Raw genomic sequence first — 27,636 nt, 5'->3', positions numbered from 1 at the left:
TTGTTTCTCTTCAGTATGATCTATTCATACTCTCTGCCCTTTTCTGGATGACGATGCCTGCACTACTCTTATTCACGAATTGGTTATTACAAAACTTGACTACTGTAATATTGCTTATGCCTGACTCCCTTCCTCACTCATCAAGTAACTACAATTTGTTCAAAATTCTACTATTTGTATTCTCTCAGGCATTCTCCAGTTTGATCATATTATGCCCTTATTTAGACAATATCATCGGCTCCTGGTTACCTTTCGCATCTATTATAAAATCCTAACATCAACTCACAAAGTTCTTTCTTTGGAAAACCCAGCATAACTTTCCTCTCTAATTGCACCTCTTAAGATGACACAGTCCCATGTTTTTGGCATTTCCGCCTGCGTCAAGAGTCTGTGAGTGTGCATCCTCATATGTATCTACTATTGGGACAGGAGGCTATAAGAACATAACAGTAGCCATACTGGGTCAGACCAATGGTCCATCTAGTCCAGTATCCTGTTTTCTAAACAGTGGCCAAGCCAGGTCACAAGTAACTGGCAGAAACCCCAATCGTGGCAACACTCCATACTAAAAATCCCAGCAAGCAGTTGCTTCCCATTTCTGTCTCAATAGCAGACTATGGACTTTTCCTCCAGGAATTTGTCCAAACCTTTTTTAAACCCACATACGCTAACTGCTGGTACCACCTCCTCTGGCAAAGAGTTCCAGAGCTTAACTATTTTTGAGTGAAAAAATATTTCCTCCTATTTGTTTTAAAAGTATTTCCATGTAACTTCCTCAAGGGTCCCCTAGTCTTTATACTTTTGGAACAAGTAAAAAATCGATTTACTTCTACTCGTTCTACACCGTTCAGGATTTTGTAGACCTCAATCATATCTCCCCTCATCTTTCCATTTTCCTAGCTGAAGAACCCTGACCTCGTCTTTCTTCATACGAGAGGAGTTCCATCTCCTTTATCATTTTGGTCACTCTTCTTTGAACCTTTTCTAATTCCATTATATCTTTTTTGAGACATGGCGACCAGAACCAAATGCAATACTCGAGGTGCGGATGCACCATGGAGCGATACAAAGGCATTATAGTATTTTTGGTCTTATTCACCATCCCTTTCCTAATAATTCCTAGCATCCTGTTTGCTTTTTTGGCCACCGCTGCACACTGAGCAGAAGATTTGGGGGTATTATCTACAATGACACCCAGATCTTTTTCTGGAGTGCTGACCCCCAAGGTAGACCCTAGCATCAGGAAATTATGATTGGGATTATTCTTTCCAATGTGCATCACCTTGAATTTGTCCACATTCAATTTCATCAGCCATTTGGATGCCCAGTCTTCCAATTTCCTAAGGTCTTCCTGCAATATTTTACAGTCCACATGTATTTTAACAACCTTGAATAGTTTTGTATCATCCCATCCCCTTTATCATTTTTGTCGCCTTTATCAATAAGCTCTTGAGAAATTAGGTCAATGTTTGTAGCTTTTGTCAGAGCATTCTTGCTACGCAGTGCACTCTCCAACAGAAGGTACACATTTTCATTTTTTTTCTTAAACAAGTGCACTGTCCCATAAACAATAAGAACCAAGAAACTTATCTGAATTAAATCCAGGAAACTGATTGTGACACAGCCTGACAGCCTCAGGTGCCTTTTTAAGTTCAAAGTGTTCACTGAATTAGCTATAAAATTCTCTTTGTACTGTGCATGGCACTCCGCATTTCCTTACTGCAGGGTTTAAGATATTATTTATGGGCATGATTGAAAAACATTTTGGACACATTTCACTGAATGGATTATTCATATTGACAATTTGGGAGGTGTTCAATGATGTGAAATATGACATATGAGAATGATAGCAGATTACGCTAAGATTATCAGGGTTTAAATTTGGGAATAGTCATTTGGCATCTGTAGTGCTTGTAGACTATTCACATTCACTGATGAATCTTCCTTTTAAGAAAAAAGATAACTATTAAAGTCCACTCAGCAATAATATTATTATTATTAGCATTTGTATAGCACTACCAGACGCACGCAACGCTGAACACCTGATACAAAGAGACAGTCCCTGCTCAAAAGAGCTTATCAAGAGTATTTTTGTTCTGATGAACACAGAGAGCTGTATTATTGTCCAGCTATTGGCACTTGTACAAACATATGGCATTTGGCTCAAATGAGCTGTCAGGTCATCAAGGTCATCCCCTTGAGTCTGCGACACTTTGATGTCATGGTTAAAATCAAGAATTGACTGAACATGATTTTGCTTCTTTGCTGGCACTAAAAAGTAACTATATAAAGTAACTAGACATTATCCCTCCAATATTCAAGAGCATTTAACCGGCCAGGATTGGCGCCTGGCCGGTTAAATACCTCATAACTGGCTATCCGACAATATTCAGCAGGGGATAGCCGGCTATCTCCCGATGAATACCACTGGACAGTGGCTAGCATGTTATATCGGGCGATATAACTGGCTATCTGCCAATTTTCAGCCCCACTTTAGTGGCAATATTGGGCCACGTGAATACACAGGATATCTTTGACTGGTTTGAACATATCTGGATGTCTGAATGTCGATGTAGCTGGTTATTTTCAAACCAGCCAAAAAGTAACTGGATATTCAATGCCAGTCAACAGGAAAGACTCGTAACTGTATATCCAGGTTTAGCTTTGACCATGGGAGTTAGCCGAGCTAATTCCTGCGACCTGAATATTGATCCCTATATTACTCATTACTGAAAAATGTAATATATTATAGTTATTTCATTACATTTGCATGAAAGGGGTTAATTAATAGAGGATTGGCTAAATTCTTGAAATCAAGTAAAAGCTGCCACAAACCCAGAGAAGTATCTCCTTTGATACAAGTCATGTAGCTGTAAATCTTACTGACGAATTGCTTTGTTGACAAGACATATGAATTGGAGAGTATGGACTGAAGAGGCACACATATGGTCAGCTTGTCTCCCAAAGACGCTGTTAGTGAGACAGAGGCGCTCTGTTGACATAACTACCAAGCAATCATTACGAGCCAAGGTAAGTGTCCTTATACTTCCATTTAAATTACAACAGATGTCCTTCTAGTCTAAAGCTCTAACGAAATAATGAAGCTTAAACTATAAGGTGACAATGTAAGACAGTATTGAAGAAAGACTCTAATAAGAATAAACCGATAAGTAAGTAAAAATATACAAAAAAACCTTGAAAAAATAAGTATCAGGAAGTTTATAAGATCGGTGAAGAAGTTCGCAAGGCAGATATGTGGAAAAACCCAAGAAAAAGAGCTGACCATCTGAGGTCTTTTCCTCCAATAACTACATGACTTAATGAAGTAACATTGGCTATGCTTGCTATCACATACATTTAGAGTATTCTCCTATTGGTTTTAAAAGTATTTCCATGTAATTTCATTGAGTGTTCTCTGGTCTTTGTACTTTTTGAAAGAGTGAAAAATATTGATTTCTACCCATTCTACACCACTCAGGATTTTATAGAATAATTATTTTTGTTACATTTGTATCCTGTGCTTTCCCACTCATTGCAGGCTCAATGTGGCTTACATGGGGCAGGTTAAGTGACTTGCCCAGAGTCACAAGGAGCTGCCTGTGCCTGAAGTGGGAATTGAACTCAGTTCCTCAGGACCAAAGTCCACCACCCTAACCACTAGACCACTCCTCCACTCCTTAATATGCTTATAAAGGGTATTACAGTTTGAAAAATGAACGATTAATGACGGTCGATACCTGGGAAGAGAAAGCAAGAGAAGTGTCAATGATAATGCCCAAACCTTTTATGGGTGGTACTAATGGAGCAGAGTAAAATGGGGTGAATCAGCACTTGAGTTCCTTCTTTTGTGAAAGCATTTAGATTTATTAAGATTCAAGACTAGCTTGTTATCTTGTAGCCAAGTTGTTATGTGGGACAGCTTGGAGTTGATTTCTTGAATTTAAAGGTGGTACACTGGATTTAAAGTGCAGAGAATCTAGATAATATCTGCGGCAATAAAGACTGTGAAATCCATAGAGTGAGGAACAGAGAGGAGAGGGGTTAACATGATATTTCCTATTCATCAGCGAAACTTGGATTCACGACTCCAAAGATCCTATAATTTTAAAATTTTAGAATTATGTCCTCCAGGATACAAAATCACCCATTGGACAAGAGAAGGAAAAAGAGGAGGAGGCATAGCAATAATCTATAAATCTCAATTCACAGTTACAACAACAGCAGAATCCATCCTTCCCCAACTAGAAATAGCCTCAGTTAGAATCAACCACCCCAACTTATGTGATCAATTAAACGTAATCATATTCTACAGACCCCCTGGCAATTGGCAAGATTCTCAAACTCACTTCATGGATTTCATATCAAATACTTGCATGTCTTCCCAAAACCTTCTCATAGCAGGAGACATCAACCTACACCTTGAAGATACCAACATAAGCAATAAGTACATAAGTACATAAGTACATAAGTAGTGCCATACTGGGAAAGACCAAAGGTCCATCTAGCCCAGCATCCTGTCACCGACAGTGGCCAATCCAGGTCAAGGGCACCTGGCACGCTCCCCAAACGTAAAAACATTCCAGACAAGTTATACCTAAAAATGAGGAATTTTTCCAGTCCATTTAATAGCGGTCTATGGACTTGTCCTTTAGGAATCTATCTAACCCCTTTTTAAACTCCGTCAAGCTAACCGCCCGTACCACGTTCTCCGGCAATGAATTCCAGAGTCTAATTACACGTTGGGTGAAGAAAAATTTTCTCCGATTCGTTTTAAATTTACCACACTGTAGCTTCAACTCATGCCCTCTAGTCCTAGTATTTTTGGATAGCGTGAACAGTCGCTTCACATCCACCCGATCCATTCCACTCATTATTTTATACACTTCTATCATATCTCCCCTCAGCCGTCTCTTCTCCAAGCTGAAAAGCCCTAGCCTTCTCAGCCTCTCTTCATAGGAAAGTCGTCCCATCCCCACTATCATTTTCGTCGCCCTTCGCTGTACCTTTTCCAATTCTACTATATCTTTTTTGAGATACGGAGACCAGTACTGAACACAATACTCCAGGTGCGGTCGCACCATGGAGCGATACAACGGCATTATAACATCTGCAATGTACACGAATGCAAAGAATTCCTCCAACTATGGGAACTATGGGAACTCCACTGGCCAAACATGCAACCCACCCACAAAAAAGGACATACACTAGACATTATAACTCACAAATTTTCACCAGAACATTTCCTCACAATCACAGACACAAAATGGACAGTCATACCATGGTCTGACCACTACAAAGCAAACACTTCTCTCTCCTGGAAAACAAAAGAGCCACAACAAAAACAAGAAAAAAGAACCTATACTACAAGAGGCAAAATAGATCCACTACTATTCTGGCAACAAATTTACACCGACGAATGGACAACACCCACAGATTCACCCCAATTTCTACAAGAATGGGAGAACAGATGCAAAGTAGTATTAGATAATATAGCACCACTACAAACCAGAACCTCAAATAGGAAAAACTCAACACCATGGTTTAATGAAGAACTGAAAGAACTAAAAACACAGGTCAGAAGACTAGAAAGAGCATGGAGCAAGAAAAAAAGATGAACAGACCCTCAAAGACTGGAAACAATTACAAAGAAAATACAAATACAACATCAGACAAACCAAAAGATCGTACTATAAAACCATAATAGGACCAAACTACAAGGAAACTACACACAAACTCTTCTCACTCGTAAACAAACTCCTAAATACTACACCGGTTACCTCTAACAACACAGACACCCCCATCTGCAACCAACTTAGCGAAATTCTTCGACAAAAAAATTATAAAGCTCCGACGCATGATACCCACCAAAACCATCGAGTACACAACCATCCTTGAATGCCTAGATCCAAAACCTGGTGAACACCCAGCAGACCAATCATGGATCAACTTCAACAAGATCTCAGTAGATGATCTCTCACAATGGCTTAGAAAATACGCCAAGTCTCAATGCAAATTAGACATTTGCCCTACTAGCCTAATAAGAGCCACCCCCAAACAATTCAAAAAAGACATCATGAATCAAGTAAACCACAGACTCCAAAATGGTCTATTCCCCTCGGATAGAGGAAACATCCTGCTCACTCCGCTGCCAAAAGATGCTAAGAAAAACACAATGGACCTAACCAATTACCGCACAGTTGCATCCATTCCGCTCATTACCAAACTCATGGAGGGCATAGTGACGAAACAACTTACTGAGTACCTAACTAAACACTCAATCCTACACGAGTCCCAATCAAGATTTCGAACAAATCATAGCACCGAAACAGTACTAGTGTCTGCAATGAACACATTCAAAAAAACAATTGCAACTGGTAAGAACATACTCCTACTACAATTTGACATGTCTAGCGCCTTCGACATGGTTGACCATGGAATATTACTTCATATACTAGAATACTTCGGAGTCGGAGGCCCAGTTCTCAAATGGTTCGAGGGATTCCTCACCACCAGATCTTACCAAGTAACAACGAATGATGAAAGATCACCACCATGGATACCGGAATGCGGAGTTCCTCAAGGATCCCCCCTCTCACCAACTCTTTTCAACCTAATGATGATACCATTAGCCAAACTCTTAGCTAATCAAAATCTTAACCCGTACATATATGCAGACGATGTCACAATCTACATCCCGTTCAAACATGATCTAAATGAAATCACCAACGAGATCAACCAAAGCCTCCGAATCATGCACTCCTGGGCAGATTCCTTCCAGGTAAAACTTAATGCAGAAAAAACTCAATGCCTAGTACTCACTTCCCAATACAACACAAACAAATACTCTACTATAACCACACCATACTGCACTCTTCCTATTTCAGAAAATCTGAAGATCCTTGGAGTCATCATTGATCGAAACCTCACACTCGATACCCACGTGAAGAACACGACGAAAAAGATGTTCTACTCGATGTGGAAACTCAAAAGAGTGAAACCTTTCTTCCCGAGAAACATTTTCCGTACTCTAGTACAGTCAATGGTAATAAGCCATCTGGACTATTGTAACACACTGTATGCTGGCTGCAAAGAACAGACTATTAAGAAACTCCAAACAGCCCAGAATACCGCAGCCAGACTCATATTTGGAAAAACAAAATACGAAAGTGCGAGACCATTAAGAGAGAAACTGCACTGGCTCCCTCTTAAGGAACACATTGAGTTTAAGATCTGCACGACCGTATACAAAATAATTCACGCAGATGCCCCACTCTACATGTTAAACCTAGTGGACCTACCACCCAGAAATGCCAAAAGATCAGCCTGCAAATTCCTCAATTTGAACTTCCCCAGCTGTAAAGGAATTAAATATAAGCAGGTATACGCCACTACCTTCTCGTACAGGAGTACACAGCTATGGAACGCAGTGCCCACAGCCTTGAAAACCATGGACAATCTAACCAACTTTCGCAAATCCTTGAAGACATATCTCTTCAACAAAGCCTACAAAATGAACCCTTAATGACACTATCACCACCCAACCCACCTAAGAATTAAATCACCCTACACCACCCTATATAACCCTTCCTTCTCTTATCCTTCTTACATCTTCTGCTTAATATTGATTGTATCTAGATCCTGTCATGACGATGTCATAACAACACTCTGTAAGCCACATTGAGCCTGCAAATAGGTGGGATAATGTGGGGTACAAAAGCAATCAATCAATCAATAAATAAATATATAAATCAATATTGAACAAAAGTGGGGCTAGAATGGAGCCTTGTGGGACTCCAGAGGCTAGGGCAAAAGGTGCAGATAAGTCAGTGTGGCATTTGACAGAATAACTTCGGTGAGCGAGACAGGAGAACCAGGAGAGAGCAGTGTCCTTATGCCCTATCTGTTGAAGCCTGGCAAGCAGGATACTGTGATCGACCATATCAAAGGCAGCCGAAAGGTCAATAGAAAGGAGGAGAACAGACTGGGCTCAGTCAGTTTTACGTAGAGGTATGTTGTGATTCCAAGGAGAGTTGTTTCTGTACTTGACACCAGCAAAAACCAGTCTGGTGTGGGTGGACAGCCTATGATTCCTCAAGGAAGTCTGTCAGCTGAATATGGACTACTAATTCTACCACTTCCTATATAATAATTTGCACCTCCAACGTTCCACATCTGGATGCCTGGGTTCGTAACACAATTCTCATTGGTCCGCCCTCGCGTCAGAACGTGATGACGTCAGAGGGCGGATCAATGAGAGGAAAGTAAAACCAGCACCAGCCAGCAAAAGAACGTTGGCAGTGAGGATTCAATCGATAGAGATGTCAGACGCACGCACGCACAGAAACTTGAACAGCTGATCATTCATGAAGCAACGCCCCGGCACAGCCGAAAAGAGAACTTCAGCTGTCGGGAGTTGGGGTCCCCCGTCAGCACAGTTACGCGACGGTGGTGGGGGAGTGTTTTCGTCTGGAAGGGGGGGTCGAGGGGGTCGCGGCAGGGGGATCTAGGGGTCCGTAACGCAGAGGTGGGGTGTTGAAATCGGAGGGATGGCGGAGTCTGGAACTCGGTGGGAGGGGCGTGAGGGGCACACGTCATGATGGTGCCTAGAGACCACAGGAGCCACGGTCCCAAGCAGGACAGAACGTTGGAGGTGAGAATTATATATATAGATATACAGCTGCAAAGACTTTATCAGATAAACTGGTCTAACTTTCACCTTCCCCCTGAAGACTACTGATAACAAAAGCTAGCCAGGTGGACACTTACAATCAATCACCACATCTCCAAAGAACAAAATCTGCATATTGACAGCAGTCACAGAGACTGGAGTTAACAAAAGACAGCGAACTTTCACCTGATCTGACAAAAGAAGCCCACCTATGCTAGACAATGACTCTTTTATCTAACAGCAAATGCCCAGAACAGAAACTCTTATGATGTCATTAAAACATGTGACCAGTTACCATGCTCCATCTCAAAACTAGATTGAACTAGTTTTCGGCTATCCCTGAGTTTTCATTGGATCGAGTGCACCCCACCTGACTTCAGCCTATGATCCAACAAGAAATTATAAAAAGCCTGGAAAATTCTCAGTTCAATTTCTCTCTGGCCCTCTTTGTCCTCTCTGCTGCTTCATGATGGACATTCACTGAATCCCTGAGCCTTGCTGGACTTCACACACATCCAAGATAAGATTCTCTCCAGGCTCCAGCAACAACTCTGCAACAAAAAGACTTCTTTTCCGGCAAGGACCTTCTTCATCACTCCAACCAGCAGTCTCCATCAAAGTGAGTTACTATTAATCCAGTCTAATTTATAATTCAGACTTTCTATCTTGTAGCACATTTCCCTTCTGTAAGATCCCGAAAAACTGCCCCTTTTTAACATTATTATATTACCTGTATTGTAAATAAATATTTTAAAGTTAAATATCTGTATTTATGTTCTCAGCACATGTCCTTAAACCCTACAGTGCAGGTTAATGTAATTCCCCAAATATATCCTTTCATTTCCCCTTTTTTACATCTTATTATTTGTACACCTATTTCTCTTTTATATTTCAGACTTGCCTTGCACTTATGCTGCTGAACTAAACTTATTCTTTATTCGTTTCCTCTGGAATAAACTTTCTTTTTTTATTTGTAAGGTTATCAATAGAAATCAAACAAAATAAAACATGGAAAAGAAAATAAGATGATACCTTTTTTATTGGACATAACTTTACATTTCTTGATTAGCTTTCGAAGGTTGCCCTTCTTCCTCAGATCGGAAATAAGCAAATGTGCTAGCTGACAGTGTATATAAGTGAAAACATTCAAGCATTACTATGACAGTCTGACAGGGTGGGAAGAGGGGGGTGGGTAGGAAGGATGCATGGGGACATCAAAGCATATCATTGATATTCTAACAGGATGGGTGTGAATAGGTGAGGGGTGGGGTGATCAACAGAGACATACAGCTTTATGGTTTATAATGGGCTAGGAACCCCTGATCCTTGTTAAGTCCTTTCTGTTGGGTGTTAAAATATTCAATCATTCTGACTTCAAAGGTCATAAGTACATAAGTACATAAGTAGTGCCATACTGGGAAAGACCAAAGGTCCATCTAGCCCAGCATCCTGTCACCGACAGTGGCCAATCCAGGTCAAGGGCACCTGCCACGCTCCCCAAACGTAAAAACATTCCAGACAAGTTATACCTAAAAATGCGGAATTTTTCCAAGTCCATTTAATAGCGGTCTATGGACTTGTCCTTTAGGAATCTATCTAACCCCTTTTTAAACTCCGTCAAGCTAACCGCCCGTACCACGTTCTCCGGCAATGAATTCCAGAGTCTAATTACACGTTGGGTGAAGAAAAATTTTCTCCGATTCGTTTTAAATTTACCACACTGTAGCTTCAACTCATGCCCTCTAGTCCTAGTATTTTTGGATAGCGTGAACAGTCGCTTCACATCCACCCGATCCATTCCACTCATTATTTTATACACTTCTATCATATCTCCCCTCAGCCGTCTCTTCTCCAAGCTGAAAAGCCCTAGCCTTCTCAGCCTCTCTTCATAGGAAAGTCGTCCCATCCCCACTATCATTTTCGTCGCCCTTCGCTGTACCTTTTCCAATTCTACTATATCTTTTTTGAGATACGGAGACCAGTACTGAACACAATACTCCAGGTGCGGTCGCACCATGGAGCGATACAACGGCATTATAACATCCGCACACCTGGACTCCATACCCTTCCTAATAACACCCAACATTCTATTCGCTTTCCTAGCCGCAGCAGCACACTGAGCAGAAGGTTTCAGCGTATCATCGACGACGACACCCAGATCCCTTTCTTGATCCGTAACTCCTAACGTGGAACCTTGCAAGACGTAGCTATAATTCGGGTTCCTCTTACCCACATGCATCACTTTGCACTTGTCAACATTGAACTTCATCTGCCACTTGCACGCCCATTCTCCCAGTCTCGCAAGGTCCTCCTGTAATCGTTCACATTCCTCCTGCGACTTGACGACCCTGAATAATTTTGTGTCATCGGCGAATTTAATTACCTCACTAGTTATTCCCATCTCTAGGTCATTTATAAATACATTAAAAAGCAACGGACCCAGCACAGACCCCTGCGGGACCCCACTAACTACCCTCCTCCACTGAGAATACTGGCCACGCAATCCTACTCTCTGCTTCCTATCTTTCAACCAGTTCTTAATCCATAATAATACCCTACCTCCGATTCCATGACTCTGCAATTTCTTCAGGAGTCTTTCGTGCGGCACTTTGTCAAACGCCTTCTGAAAATCCAGATATACAATATCAACCGGCTCCCCATTGTCCACATGTTTGCTTACCCCCTCAAAAAAATGCATTAGATTGGTGAGGCAAGACTTCCCTTCACTAAATCCGTGCTGACTTTGTCTCATCAGTCCATGTTTTTGTATATGCTCTGCAATTTTATTCTTAATAATAGCCTCCACCATCTTGCCCGGCACCGACGTCAGACTCACCGGTCTATAATTTCCCGGATCTCCTCTGGAACCCTTCTTAAAAATCGGAGTAACATTGGCTACCCTCCAGTCTTCCGGTATTACACTCGATTTTAGGGACAGATTGCATATTTCTAACAGTAGCTCCGCAAGTTCATTTTTTAGTTCTAATAATACTCTGGGATGAATACCATCAGGTCCCGGTGATTTACTACTCTTCAGCTTGCTGAACTGACCCATTACATCCTCCAAGGTTACAGAGAATTTGTTTAGTTTCTCCGACTCCCCCGCTTCAAATATTCTTTCCGGCACCGGTGTCCCCCCCAAATCCTCCTCGGTGAAGACCGAAGCAAAGAATTCATTTAATTTCTCCGCTACGGCTTTGTCCTCCTTGATCGCCCCTTTAACACCATTTTCGTCCAGCGGCCCAACCGACTCTTTGGCCGGTTTCCTGCTTTTAATGTATCTAAAAAAATTTTTACTATGTATTTTTGTTTCCAACGCTAATTTCTTCTCAAAGTCCTTTTTTGCCCTCCTTATCTCCGCTTTGCATTTGGCTTGGCATTCCTTATGATCTATCCTGTTACTTTCAGTTGGTTCTCTTCTCCACTTTCTGAAGGATTGTTTTTTGGCTCTAATGATTTCCTTTATCTTACTGTTTAGCCACGCCGGCTGATGTTTAGTCTTTTTTCCCTTTTTTCTAATACGTGGAATATATTTGTCCTGAACCTCCAGGATGGTGTTTTTAAACAGCATCCACGCCTGATGCAAGTTTTTTACTCTGCGAGCTGCTCCTTTCAGTCTTTTTTTCACCATTTTTCTCATTTTGTCGTAATCACCTTTTCTATAGTTAAACGCTAGCGTACTTGATTTCCTAGTTTCACTTCCTTCAATGCCAATATCAAAACCGATCATATTATGATCACTGTTATCAAGCGGCCCTCGTATCGTTACCCCCTGCACTAGATCATGAGCACCACTAAGGACTAAGTCTAGTATTTTTCCTTCTCTTGTCGGCTCCTGAACTAGCTGTTCCATGAAGCTGTCCTTGATTTCATCAAGAAATCTTATGTCCCTTGCGTGTACAGATGTTACATTAACCCAGTCTATATGCGGGTAATTGAAATCCCCCATTATTGTTGTGTTGCCCAGTTTGTTTGCGTCCCTGATTTCCTTTAACATTTCCGCATCCGTCTGTTCGTCCTGGCCAGGTGGACGGTAGTACACTCCTATCACTATCCTTTTCCCCTTTGCACATGGAATTTCAATCCACAGTGATTCCAAGGAGTGTTTTGTTTCCTGCAGAATTTTCAATCTATTTGATTCAAGGCTCTCGTTAATATACAATGCTACCCCTCCACCAATCCGATTCACCCTATCACTACGATATAATTTGTACCCCGGTATGACAGTGTCCCACTGGTTATCCTCCTTCCACCAGGTCTCAGAGATGCCTATTATATCTAATTTTTCATTTAGTGCAATATATTCTAACTCCCCCATCTTATTTCTTAGGCTCCTGGCATTCGCATATAGACATTTCAAACTATGTTTGTTGTTCCTAAGTACATCATGCTTAGTACTTGACAGTATTAATTGGCAATCTTTTGTCTGATTTTTATTGTTATTTAAAGATACCCGATCTACTACAATCTCTTTTGCAACCTCACTATCAGGATACTCTATCTTCCCTGTTATGGTGATATCTTTGAAAGATACCTTATCCCGAGCCATGCTCTTTTGAGCGACTGTCGGCCTTCCCCCCATTTCTAGTTTAAAAGCTGCTCTATCTCCTTCTTAAACGCCGATGCCAGCAGCCTGGTCCCACTCTGGTTAAGATGGAGCCCATCCTTTCGGAATAGGCTCCCCCTTCCCCAGAATGTTGCCCAGTTCCTAACAAATCTAAAGCCCTCCTCCCTGCACCATCGTCTCATCCACGCATTGAGACTCTGGAGCTCTGCCTGTCTCTTGGGCCCTGCGCGTGGCACAGGTAGCATTTCAGAAAATGCTACCCTGGAGGATCTGGATTTCAGCTTTCTACCTAAGAGCCTAAATTTTGCTTCCAGAACCTCTCTCCCACATTTTCCTATGTCATTAGTACCCACATGTACCAAGACAGCCGTCTCCTCCCCAGCACTATATAAAATCCTATCTAGGTGACGCGTGAGGTCTTACGTTCTTGTATGGTTTTAAAGTTACCTTTCAGGATTCTCACTGTGAAGTCACTGGTACAGTGTCCTGGTCCTGTAAAATGTTGACCAACAGGTGTGGGAACCCTACTGGCACCAGCATTGTTCATGTGATGTCTATGTAAATTGAATCTTGTCTTAAGCATCTGGCCTGTTTCTCCAATATAGCATCCTTTGTTACATTTTTTACACTGAATGATATATACCACATTGGAAGATGAGCAAGTGAAAGATCCCTTTATGTTGAATATCTTTCCTTTGTGGATGACTTTGGGGTCCTGTGAAATATTTTGGCATAGTTTGCAACTGGATAAATTACAGGGAAGTGTGCCCTTCTGTTCCTTTTCAGTCTGTGATGGAAGTTTACTTCTGATTAGCTTATGTTTTAAATTGGGTGGCTGTCGGAAGGCCAGTACTGGTGGGGATGGGAATATCTCTTTCAGTAATTCATCCTCCTGGAATATAGATTGTAGATCTCTTATGATTTTCCTGAGTTTTTCCAGCTCTGGATTGTATGTCACTACAAGCGGGATTCTGTCTGTGGATTTTTTCTTTTTGTACTGTAGCAGATTCTCCCTGGATGTTTTGAGGGAGGAGGCAATATTCTTGGAGATTATTTTGGGGTTGTAGCCCTTCTGTTTGAAAGATTCAGTCAGGCTTTTAAGGTGTCTGTCTCTGTCCCCTGGGTCAGAGCAGATACGGTGGTATCCCACCCTGTCAGACTGTCATAGTAATGCTTGAATGTTTTCACTTATATACACTGTCAGCTAGCACATTTGCTTATTTCCGATCTGAGGAAGAAGGGCAACCTTCGAAAGCTAATCAAGAAATGTATTAAGTTATGTCCAATAAAAAAGGTATCATCTTATTTTCTTTTCCATGTTTTATTTTGTTTGATTTCTATTGATAACCTTAAGAGTGGACTAACACGGCTACCACACTCCTTTATTTCTAAGTAAATTTCTTGTTTTTATTTTGTATAAAATATAAGGCTAAGGATCAGGCTGGTGAGCACTTCAGCTATCAGCTGAGGTAGGGTGTGCCAGAGAGATTGCCAGTGTGGTGACCTAACTCTGACCCGCACATCCTGCAGCCAGGATCTGCCCTCTAGGGAATGCAGTATCCGCTTGCACTGAAGATTTGCCTCCAGGGGTTCATGTCCAGCAGCGATTGGTTAAGATGACCATTTTATTTGCGAAAGAAAAGGTGAAGAACATGGTCCCTGTCTGATGGAAATACAAAGGATACAAGGAACACTATTAAGTTCTTCAATAATAGACTCCCTCCAAAACCTGGTGAGATCCAAGCTATCCACAGATATTCTAGTAATCCCTTCTGATTGAAGCCTTCTTCCAGCAAGCAAAAGAAAGATCTATTGATAGGAGGCATACTTTCCTGTTGGATCTCCAACACCTTCTGTAGATATTTATTTAAAATATCTACTGGTTGAAGCACAGAAACCTTTGCAAAGTTAAGTATTCTTAATTCAAGACCCATAATTGATTTTCCATGGCCTCCAATTTCCTATACACTAGCATCTTTTCTCGAGCGAGCACCACCTGCCTGCGTTGACGTAAAAGCCACAATTTTCTGATCTAAAATCTCAACTTGCTCCTCACAAGCTCTCAGTTCCATGCCCTGCATCTGCAAACCCTGGTGCATATCCATGCAAACTCTAACCAGAGTAGAAACAGAAGAATCCGCAGATTCCAAAACAATCCAAAATGAATCCAAGGTAGCCCAATTTGGTTTGGCCATAGGAGGTCTTTTAATGTAATTCAAAATCTACAACAAGAGTAGATTTACTCATTGGGCACCCCACACTCGAGGGCTCAGCAGATGGAACAACATCTTCCAATCCTGGGAGCTTTCCTTCTTGCAACACACTTGTCCTGACTGGAAGAAAGCTGGACGCCTGTATGGGGGGTTTCGGATCAGCAGCAGCACTGTCTCTCTCTCTCTCTCTCTCCTGTGCTGGATTAGAAACAACCCCTTCTGGGGTCATTCTGCAATTTTTTTTTTCTCTGAAATAAATACATTTTTGTCATAGCCCTAAATTTCCTACAAATAAACTATATTATGGCACTATTATTTTCCAAGTGAAGGCCAAACCATTGAGGCCTTTAATTATACCCACTGGGTGAAAATCTTAGGTGCCTTTCAGCAAACATTTCAATTGAGAGATGTAGACATCAGCAAAGATATTTTAAAAGATGAACTTTGTGAACATTATCACTTACCCATGTCCCCGGCAGCTTTGACGTCAATGTTGTCGTAGCCACTGCCTATTCTAACAATGACCCGCAAAGCTTTAAACTTCTGTAAGTCTTCTCGAGTGAGTGTGATTGTGTGGTACATCAAGGCTCCCACAGCTTCATTTAAAACCTGAAATTCAATCCATAAAAAACATTTGTTAGGACTACATGATCAACATACCCCACATAAGGTCATTCTTGGATCAGCCTAAAAAGGGCAGTGGTGTGCCCCCCCCCCCCCAAACTAAAACAAAACATAATTGACCATGATAAGTAGGAACACTAAAGGCCAATAAATTTGTCCTTGACTTTTTAAAAAATGCTTAACTACCTTAACAAAAATGGCACTTTTCTTTGCACTAGATTGAAGAAACTGTGATATTGAGCTGAACTAAGGTATTGACGGGAAGTAGAATAGCTGAAAAGGTCATTCTCGGAGACGAATTACAGTGGCAATCATCAAAGGAGCTTCCTGTAAGAATTTCCTCTAGAAACAAAGATATACAGTGTCACGGCTGTGGCTGTGCCCTTTTGTCCAGACCTATTATTTCTCAGTATCTGGCTCTGTGTCATCTCCAGTCTACCCTTTCCCTGCTGTTGATGTTCCTGCTAGCCAAGCCTCACTTTGGTGTCCCTGCTTCTTTCATTTCCTACTTGTGACATCATCAGCCTACTCCTTTATAAGGACCTGGGGAACTTTCCTGGGTTGCCTTTTGGAACAGGTCTCTTTTCCCTTGTTGTGCTGTACTGTTGTTGTTTGATTCTGAGGAAACTGGTCTCCTTGTTAGCTGTGCCTCTGGGCATAGCCCTGAGCCGTGTGTGTGTGGTTCTGGTTTGAACCTGTAGGGATTACTTTAATGTTAGCTTTTCTCTCAAGCAAAACCTGTGCTGTTTCCCTGTGTGTGTGGTGCTGTTTGACCCTGAATGGTTTACTTTTCAGTTAGCTTTGCTTTCAAGCATAGCCTGTTCTGTTTCCTTGTGTGCTTTCCCCTGTTACCTTTCACTGTTTAGAGAGCCGGTTGTTGCCAGCTCCTTTCCTTGATTACTTTGCTTCCGTGCAGCTGTGTCTGCTCTCTCTCTCTCTCTGCCTGCCTTCTCTTTCCCTATCTGGCTGTGGGTGTGCTGGCTGAGTTCTGGTAAGAACATTCTTTGTTTTTCCTTTTGTTTGCTTTAACCCTTTGTCTGCAGTGTTTGTTATTTGGCTTTTGTGAGCCCTGCTTCTTTCTGACTTATGTATTAGAAGCAGCCCTTCCCTTTAGCATGCTTTAACTCTTTGTCTGCTGTGTTTGTTTCCTGGTTCTTGTGAGCATTGCGTCTTATCTGACTTGTGTATGTAAAGGGCAGCCTTCCCTTTTTGCTTGCTTTTACCTTTGTCTCTAGTGTCTGTTATTTGACTCTGTGGTATTGCCGTGTGTATTCCCATGGGTGGCTTCCCTTTATCCTTGAGTGCTGTGTGGCACAGCTGTGAGTGTTCCTATGAGTGGCTTCCCTTTTTCCTTGAGTGCCTGGTGGCACACCCTTGAGTATTCCTTTGAGTGGCATCCCTCTTCACTAAGTGCTGTATGGTACAGCTTAGAGTAGTCCTATGAGTAGCTCCCCTTACCTTTGAGTGCTGTGTGGAACAGCCATGAGTGTTCCTATGAGTGGCTTCTCTTTTTCCTTGAGTGCCTGGTGACACACCCTTGAGTATTCCTTTGAGTGGCTTCCCTCTTCCCTGAGTGCTGTATGGTACAGCTTAAAAGTATTCCTATGAGTGGCTTTCCCTTTTCCTTGAGTGCTGTGTGGCACAGCCATGAGTGTTCCTTTACTATGCCCGTGTGGCCTTGTCTTGAATTTTCCCTGTGTGGTTTCTGTTTGAGTTTGAGGGGTTTGCTCTTCTGTTTAGATGTGACTACTAGTGCAGCCCCGAGCGTCCTCTCTATTTGGTTCTGTTTGTGTTTGAGGGGGTGGTTCTTCTGTTTAGCTGTGACTACTAGCTCAGCCTTGAGCTGCCTCTCTGTGTGGCACGAGTGGACAGCTCTTCTGTCTAGCTGGAACTACTAGCTCAGCCTTGAGCTACCTCTCTGTGTGATTTCTGTTTGACTTGGACTATTAGGACTATTCGTTTATAGCTGTGGTTCTAAGCACAGCCCTGAGCTGCCTCCCTGTGTGGTTTTCTTATCTTTTACTTGTGGCTTCCACCATGTGAGTCTAATTGGGGTTGTCCTCTCCCCTTCAGTTTCTTTGTGCCTGTGTGTAGAGTATTTTGACCCCTTGTTTGTGGCTCTGTTTAGTGCAGTGTGTGCACTGCTTGAGTAGTACTTGTTCAAGAGATTCCGTTCTGTTTCTTTTCCCATCCCTCTGGTATGAGTGGGTTCCAGTTGGGCCTTGCAGCCGATATTCTTGGACTCTGTTACAGGTGGGTTCCAGTTCGGCCTTGCGGTCTGAATGAGTGTCCTTCCTTTGTTCCTGGTTCCTGCTTTTGTCAAGCTCCATTCCTGGTTTTCGCTTTAGCTGGGCTCTGATTTCACTTTGTTTTGAGTGTGCTCTGTCTATTTGCCATGTCTGGTATGCTGTCTGGATTCAGTGTCTAGTTCACCTCTGCTCTGCGGCTCCCCAGAGGTCTTGTCTGCTGCAGTACTGGCTACAGCCCAAGGGCTCACCATCCCGGTCCCATGACATACAGCAAGTACCCTCTATCTTTGAGAGAATACTGAGAGCAGATGAAGCCTCTGTGTTCAAATTGAGGAACTGAAACTTTGGACAAAGGAGAGATTTGAGGGTTTATTGATAATTCTATGTTTTAATGCTATTAAAAAGTAAAATTTGAATATTAACGTTTAAAGGGTCCAAAATCAATTTGTATTACCTTTGTTTTCTCACAGCCCTAGAATACAAACATTAAGTATTAGCTTGATTTTTAGACTCTAAAATCAATTTGTGCTAGCTTTAGATAATCTCTTTTCCCACCCACCCTCCTCAACTCCTATCTCCTCTAGGCACATCTCTTAATTTATAGTCAGCTACTCCATTTATGAAGAGAAGAGGGAAAGTTGTTACCATAGGGTATTTTTATCAACAAGTGATTAACCCTTAACAACAGATTATTTGCAGTTCAATAAGAACCAAACACAAACTGTTAGAATAAAATAAACCAAATAATCATAAGATATACCTATTAACTTAGCAACTTCTATTAACTAAACAACTCACCAATGATGCAGATAGAAGTTCAGGAGCTTGATGGATGCTATTCTAGTCTTTTGCATTGATTCTCACATGTATGATTATCTCCCTATTAGTGATTTGTTGTTTGCGTGCACTTGGTGCAAAGAGACTCTGGATGCTAGAGTAGCAGACTTAGAGGAGTTGAGGTAGACACAGAGATATCTATAAGGGACCTACAGAGACATAGAAGTCTTACCTCCAGTCTGACAACCTCTCTGCTGCCTTGGAATATAAAGACCACCTGGATGGAAAGCATTACCTTGGTGTGGCCAGTAGTAATCCTGTTGCCAAGATCTGCCCACTAGGGGATGCAGCATCTGCTTGCACTGAGGATTTGCCTCCAGGGGGCTCATGCCCAGGAAGGATTAGTTAGGATGGCCATTTTATTTAGCAATTTAATCATTAGGCATGTAGATAGCTGGATGGTTGGAGGGCATGAGAATCGCTTGTGCCAGATCAAGGCTAGACGTGACTTCAATGGCAACTTCAGTGGTTGGGAAATAGAACTTGTATAGGGCAGACTTCTACAGTCTGTGCCCCAGAATTGGCAAGGAGAGATATATGATATACCCATACTCAATCTTTCACATTCAAAGCATAGGCTATGATTGTAGGCGCTGCATAATGATGCTAGTCAGTGGGGGGAGGAGGGTAAGACGGTGGCACAACTGTTTGGGGAGGCTAAAGGGGGTGGAGTTAGGGGGTGGAGCCAGGGGTGGAGCTTATATTCATAATTGTCTGATAACACACAGAAAAAAATAAATAAATAAAAATAAAATAATCACAATTAATACCTTTTATTAAATTTAGATATTAGATGTGTATCATATGTCAAAGAATAAAGTGGTTGCTCAAAGCATATACTAACCACAATCACTCAACTGCAAAACACTATGCACAACTTTGTGCAAAAACACACTCAGAACCTTACTGTACCATAAATATTACACTGGGCAGAACCTAATATACCAATATACCACCCATACGGAAAATGCAGACCGTCAACAATATGAAACAAGGGATCATATCATCACAATTCTCATGTAGAGCCACAAAACACCCTAATTCATGTTTAATGAGGGATAAAATGCCATAAATAAATAAGTAAATAAATATAAACTTTTAATGTTGAGCACCTGATTCTCAAGTGGACATATTCCAAACACTATAATGAAAATAAAATGATCTTTTCTACCTTTGTTGTCTGGTGACTTTTTCTGATCATGCTGGCCCAGTATCCGTTCTGCTGCTATCTGTCCTCAGTGCAGGTCAGGATGTCATCTTCGTTAAATATCTCCCTGGCAACCCAGGACACCTCCAGCCAACCCCCCCCCTCCCCCGCTCTCCCAGCAGTAAGGTAAACAAACCATAAACCAATTTCTACAACTGATTCACAAGGCTAGAGGGCTTTTACTGCAGCTCCTGCTGTGAGGATGGAGGTAAATCAACAATTTAAACCCCTCAGAGCACAGCAGGGGAGGCTTAGCCTGTCCAAGCCTCTTATAGTGGGCGCCTATGGGTAAGACATTCTTACGGTTGAAAACAACAGTATCATGGTATTATATTCCAAGATTGCATCCTATAACTGCCCATATAAGGTTGCCAGGGCAAGTTGCCAACTGCCATCTTTATGATTCCCGTGTTTTATCAAGAAGTGGAACTCACACGGAGTGCCAAATACAACTCTGGACATCTTGTTGGACAGACTGGATGGACTGTGCAGATTTTAATCTGCAGATATTTACTGTGTTACTTGTCTGCCTGGTGCGAAGATGGAGGACCTCATGCATTATCTAGATAGGATTTTAGACAATATTAGGGAGGAGTCAGTTATCTTGGTACATGTGGATATCAATGACAAAGGAAGGTATGAGAAGGAGATTCTGGAAGTTAAATTTAGCCTCATAAGAATATAAGAAAATAAGTGTTGCCATACTGGGACAGACCAAAGGTCCAATGAAGCCCAGCATCCTATTTCCAACAGTGGCCAATCCAGGTCACAAGTACCTGGCAAGATCCCAACACAGTACAATACATTTTTTGCTGCTTATCCTAGAAATAAGCAGTGGATTTTCCCCAAGTCCATCTTAGATAGAAAGTTGAAAACTAGAACCTCCAAGATAGCATTCTCAGAAATATTCCCCATTCCACACACAGGACTCGAGGTAGGTAGAGTTCTGGAATCTCAACGCAGGGAAAGGACTGCAGGGAAGATTGCATTTAGCAGCTGTAGATACATACCAGTGGTGTAGCCACGGGGGGGGGGGCCCTTGGGGGCCTGGCCCCCCTTTGGGCTCAGGCCCCCTCCAAACCTACAGCACCCCCTTAAATGGCAGGCAGGAATGCTAAAACACTGTCAGCCAAAAAAATGAAGTGCTCAAGCAGCTCCTCTCCTCCTTGTACTGTTTCTGTAATGCAGAAGTTGGCAGCATGCCTCCTGCCACCGATGCCATGACTTCCTGCCCATACTCACTTTGCACAAAAAGTGAGCCTGCCCAGGGAGTCCTGGAGTCGGGGGCTGGAGCCACGCTATGTCCACATTACAGAAGTGGTGCAAGGAAGAGTGGAGAGGCTCGGGCACTGCATTTCTTTGGCTAGTGGGGCTTCGGCATCCCTGCCAGCAAGGGTATCTTTAATGTACATGGGGTGGCGGGAGGGGGGGAAGGAGGAATGTGTTGCTCCTCTGGTCCATCCCTGGACCCCCCAAAAATTGGAGGGCTGGCTACGCCCATGATACAAACCAACAAACAAACAAACAAATAAACACTTTTAAAGGTTTGTATATAAATGCCAGAATCCTAAAAAATTAAAATGTGAGAGTTAGAATATATAGCACTACATGAAAAATAGAAATAATTGGCATCTCAGAGACCTGGAAGGAGGATACCAACAGGAGACTGTTATAACTGGATGTAAATTATATCACAATGATAGGGTGGATCTTATCCATCCCCTTATCTGTTGATGTTCCCCAGGGATCGGTCCTTGGACCCCTTCTCTTCTCAATCTACACCTCTTCCCTGGGCTCCCTGATCTCATCTCATGGTTTCCAGTATCATCTCTATGCTGATGACACCCAACTGTATCTCTCCACACCAGACATCACCGCTGAGACCCAGGCAAAGGTATCGGCCTGCTTATCCGATATTGCTGCCTGGATGTCCAACCGCCACCTGAAACTGAACATGTCCAAGACCGAGCTTATCGTCTTTCCACCAAAACCCACTTCTCCTCTTCCTCCACTTTCTATCTCAGTTGATAACACCCTCATCCTCCCCGTCTCATCTGCCCGCAACCTCGGAGTCATCTTTGACTCCTCTCTCTCCTTCTCTGCGCATATCCAGCAGATAGCCAAGACCTGTCGCTTCTTCCTCTTTAACATCAGCAAAATTCGCCCTTTCCTCTCTGAACACACCACCCGAACTTTCGTCCACGCTCTCATTACCTCTCGCCTGGACTACTGCAACTTACTCCTCACCGGCCTCCCACTTAGCCATCTATCCCCCCTTCAATCTGTTCAGAACTCTGCTGCACGTCTCATATTCCGCCAGAACCGATATACTCATATCACCCCTCTCCTCAGGTCACTTCACTGGCTTCCGATCAGATACCGCATTCAATTCAAGCTTCTCCTTCTTACCTACAAATGCACTCAGTCTGCTGCCCCTCACTATCTTTCTACCCTCATCTCCCCTTACGTTCCCGCCTGTAACCTCCGTTCACAGGATAAATCCCTCCTCTCAGTACCCTTCTCCACCACCGCCAACTCCAGGCTCCGCTCATTCTGCCTCACCTCACCCTATGCTTGGAACAACCTTCCTGAACCCTTACGCCAAGACCCCTCCCTGCCCGTCTTCAAGTCTTTGCTTAAAGCCCACCTCTTCAATGCTGCGTTCGGCACCTAACCCTTACCGTTCAGTGAATCCAGACTGCCCCAATTTGACTGCCCCTATCGGACCGACCGTTCACTTGTCTATTAGATTGTAAGCTCTTTGAGCAGGGACTGTCTCTCTTTGTTAAATTGTACAGCGCTGCGTAACCCTAGTAGCACTCTAGAAATGTTAAGTAGTAGTAGTATATCACTGCGACTGAAATGACAGGGAACCTGGGGAAAGGAAGAAGCGATATGGATCACCTTAAAAAGAGATGATAGAACCTCTGTCCACGTGGGTGTTGTCTACAGACCTCCGACACAATTGGAGGAATTAGATAAAGACCTGATCGCAGATCTTCAAAAGTTGGGAAGCAAAGAGAGGTGCTGTTGCTGGGAGATTTCAATCTGCCGGATGTAGATTGGAAGGTTCCGTCTGCGGAATCGGAAAGAAGTAGAGGGATCGTGGATGCTTTCCAAAGTGTTTTGCTCAGACAAATGGTGACGGAACCCACGAGGGAGGGAGCGACACTGGATCTGGTGCTCACAAATGGGGATAGCGTGTCAAATATCCAAGTGGGTGCCCACCTGGGCAGCAGTGACCATCAAACGGTTTGGTTTGATATAACAGCTAAAGTAGAGAGCGGCCACTCAAAACTCAAAGTCCTGGATTTCAAGCGTGCTGACTTTAGTAAAATGGGGGAATACCTGAGGAAGGAGATGATGGGCTGGGAGGAAATACGAGAAGTGGAAGGACAGTGGTCCAGGCTGAAAGAAGCTATAAATACGGCCACGAACCTTTATGTAAGGAAAGTAAATAAAAGCAAGAGAAAAAGGAAACCGATATGGTTCTCCAAGCAAGTGGTTGAGAAAATAAAGGCTAAAGAGTTGGCGTTCCAGAAATACAGAAAAACTCAAGAAAAGGAACACATGGAGGATTACCGGATGAAAATGAAAGAAGCCAAGAGAGAGATACGACTGGCAAAAGCGCAAGCGGAAGAAGAAATGGCTAGAAATGTAAGGAGGGGTGACAAAAATGTCTTCAGGTATATTAGTGAAAGGAGAATGACTAAAAAGGGAATTGTGAGACTAAAAGATACTGCGAACCGCTATGTGGAAAATGATGAAGAAAAAGCAAATTTGCTAGATACTTTTGTTCTGTTTTCACAGAGGAAAATCCTGGAGAAGGACCGCGATGGACTGGAAATAATACAATTGAGAATGAAGTGGATAGAGCACCGTTCACGGAAGAAAGTATCAACAACTTGAAAAGGATATTGAGGGAGCTCAGAGAGGTTTTGGCGGGTCCTCTTAAAGATTTGTTTAATATATCCTTGCAGACGGGAAAGGTTCCGAGGGATTGGAGAACGGCGGAGGTGGTCCCTCTTCACAAAAGTGGTGATAGGGAAGAAGCTGGAAACTACAGGCCGGTAAGCCTCACTTCGGTTATTGGAAAAGTAATGGAAGCGATGCTGAAGGAAAGGATAGTGAATTTTCTGGAAGCCAATAAGTTGCAAGATCCGAGACAACATGGATTTACCAAAGGGAAATCGTGCCAAACGAATCTCATTGAGTTCTTTCATTGGGTGACAGGAGAATTGAATCAGGGACGAGCTATGGACGTAATCTACTTAGATTTCAGCAAAGCTTTTGACACGGTTCCCCACAGGAGGTTCTTAAATAAACTGGAGGGGCTGAAGATAGGATCTGAAGTGGTGAACTGGATTAGGAACTGGTTGACGGACAGACGCCAGAGGGTGGTGGTGAATGGAATTCGCTCGGAGGAAGGAAAGGTGAGTAGTGGAGTGCCTCAGGGATCGGTGCTGGGGCCGATTCTGTTCAACATATTTGTGAGTGACATTGCCGAAGGGTTAGAAGGTAAAGTTTGCCTATTTGCGGATGATACTAAGATCTGTAACAGAGTGGACACCCGGGAGGGAGTGGAAAACATGAAAAAGGATCTGAGGAAGCTAGAAGAATGGTCTAAGGTTTGGCAATTAAAATTCAATGCGAAGAAATGCAAAGTGATGCACTTAGGGAATAGAAATCCACGGGAGACGTATGTGTTAGGTGGGGAGAGTCTGATAGGTACGGGCGGAGAGAGGGATCTTGGGGTGATAGTATCTGAGGATTTGAAGGCGACGAAACAGTGTGACAAGGCGGTGGCCGTAGCTAGAAGGTTGTTAGGCTGTATAGAGAGAGGTGTGACCAGCAGAAGAAAGGGGGTGTTGATGCCCCTGTATAAGTCGTTGGTGAGGCCCCACCTGGAGTATTGTGTTCAGTTTTGAAGGCCGTATCTTGTTAAGGATGTAAAAAGAGTTGAAGCGGTGCAAAGAAAAGCTACGAGAATGGTATGGGATTTGCGTTACAAGACGTATGAGGAGAGGCTTGCTGAACTAAACATGTATACTCTGGAGGAAAGAAGAAACAGGCGTGATATGATACAGACGTTCAAATATTTGAAAGGTATTAATCCGCAAATGAACCTTTTCCGGAGATGGGAAGGTGGTAGAACGAGAGGACATGAAATGAGATTGAAGGGGGGCAGACTCAAGAAAAATGTCAGGAAGTATTTTTTCACGGAGAGAGTAGTGGATGCTTGGAATGCCCTCCCGTGGGAGGTGGTGGAAATGAAAACGGTAACGGAATTCAAACATGCGTGGGATAAGCATAAAGGAATCCTGTGCCGAAGGAATGGATCCTCAGGAGCTTAGTCAAGATCGGGAGGCGGGGCTGGTGGTTGGGAGGCGGGGATAGTGCTGGGCAGACTTATACGGTCTGTGCCAGAGCCGGTGGTGGGCAGCGGGACTGGTGGTTGGGAGGCGGGGATAGTGCTGGACAGACTTGTACGGTCTGTGCCAGAGCCGGTGGTTGGGAGGCAGGGCTGGTGGTTGGGAGGTGAGGATAGTGCTGGGCAGACTTATACGGTCTGTGCCAGAGCCGGTGGTTGGGAGGAGGGGCTGGTGGTTGGGAGGCGGGGATAGTGCTGGGCAGACTTATACGGTCTGTGCCCTGAAGAGCACAGGTACAAATCAAAGTAGGGTATACACAAAAAGCAGCAAATATGAGTTATCTTGTTGGGCAGACTGGATGGATCGTGCAGGTCTTTTTCTGCCGTCATCTACTATGTTACTATGTTACTATATATTGGAAGGGGGTGATGCTATGTATTAAAGAGGGCATTGAATCAAACAAACAAAATTCTGCAATGTGGAATCCTTATGCAAAGAAACCCCATATGTGAAGGAAAAGAGAATATTGGTGGGGCTATACTACCATCTGTCTAGCCAGAATGAACAGACAGATGATAAATAATAACAGAAATTAGGGAACCTAACACATTTGGTAATAATGGATAAATGTCATAATAGTGGAGGAGTGGCCTAGTGGTTAGGGTGGTGGACTTTGGTCCTGAGGAACTGAGTTCAATTCCCACTTCAGGCACAGGCAGCTCCTTGTGTGACTCTGGGCAAGGTACAAATAAGTACCTGTATACAATATGTAAGCCACATTGAGCCTGCCATGTGTGGGAAAGTGTGGGGTACAAATGTAACAAAAAAATAATAATAATATTAAATTCAGGGAGGTAAAAATCCTAAATTAAATAAATGACTGCTTTATGGAGCAGCTAGTTCAGGAATCAACAACAGATGGAGCTATTTTAGATTTAGTCCTTAATAGAATGCAGGGCTTGATCCAAGAGGTAATAGGGTTGGGTTTGTAATCATAACATGATCAAATTTGAGTTAATAATTGGAATGAGAATTTTTGAGAGGATATTTCTCTGGTAAGTGCACATTATTTTGCTCTGTGCTTTGGGAACTTAAAGATTAAGATTTAAAGGAGGAATTGTAGGTTACTGATTGGCATAATAATAATAATTTAAAAAAACTTTATCAACTAGTCCTCATACCCTTTTCCCCCTAGTTTTAAACCTTGAACTTTGTACCACAGCATTATAGCCTCTAGCAGGCACAGCAGTAGGGCCTAGTTTAGTCTTAGGGAAAAAATAAGAGAGAGAAGCAAGCATTATTAACTAGTTTCCATAGTGTACAACCCGTTTCCCATAGTTTTAAACTGAAACTTTTTCTAAAGGTGGAAACTTCACAGCCAAAGAACATTAAAAAGGATTGTAGCAAGGCTCAAATTTTGTCCTAAAGGACAAAACTTATACAAATCAGACGTTCTTTGACTGCTGGAGAGGTAGCACAGATACTGACCTGAATTTGGTGTTAATTAAGGTGTGAGGAAGTTTATTAATGGTATTCTGATTACTGAGTTAGCTTGAACTTTCTGCCACAGCCTACAGCATTAACAGATAGTCTCCAGAAGGCACAACAGGACCTAGTTTAGTGTTCAATCCCAACCACCCTCCCCAATTCCTGCCAACCCCTAGCACAACTCTTCATTTATAGTCAGTTATTCTAATTAGGATAACTACTACTGCTAGTTATCATTTCTATAGCGCTACTAGATGTACGCAGCGCTGTACACTTGAACATGAAGAGACAGTCCCTGCTCGACAGAGCTTACAATCTAATTATATAACAAGGGAGGCATGCTCTTACAGAGTCTTATTACATTTTATTACTTTCTATGATGAAAAGTCTAAACAAACACTATATACATTT

General features: G+C 42.7%; 1 protein-coding gene across 1 annotated transcript in view; it reads right to left on the bottom strand.

The window, feature by feature from the left end:
* CTBP2 (C-terminal binding protein 2) overlaps positions 1 to 27,636 on the bottom strand; it is a 177,482-nt gene that overhangs the window by 111,152 nt on the left and 38,694 nt on the right. Inside the window, exon 4 of the mRNA XM_030204693.1 lies at positions 15,913 to 16,057. Within this exon, the coding sequence (XP_030060553.1) occupies positions 15,913 to 16,057 (145 nt within the window). The remainder of the gene's footprint in view (positions 1 to 15,912; positions 16,058 to 27,636) is intronic.

The sequence above is a fragment of the Microcaecilia unicolor genome, chromosome 5, assembly GCF_901765095.1.
Source record: "Microcaecilia unicolor chromosome 5, aMicUni1.1, whole genome shotgun sequence".
NCBI lineage: Eukaryota > Metazoa > Chordata > Amphibia > Gymnophiona > Siphonopidae > Microcaecilia > Microcaecilia unicolor.
Note: the sequence above shows the minus strand (reverse complement) of the source record. Positions and strands in the feature narration are given on the sequence as shown.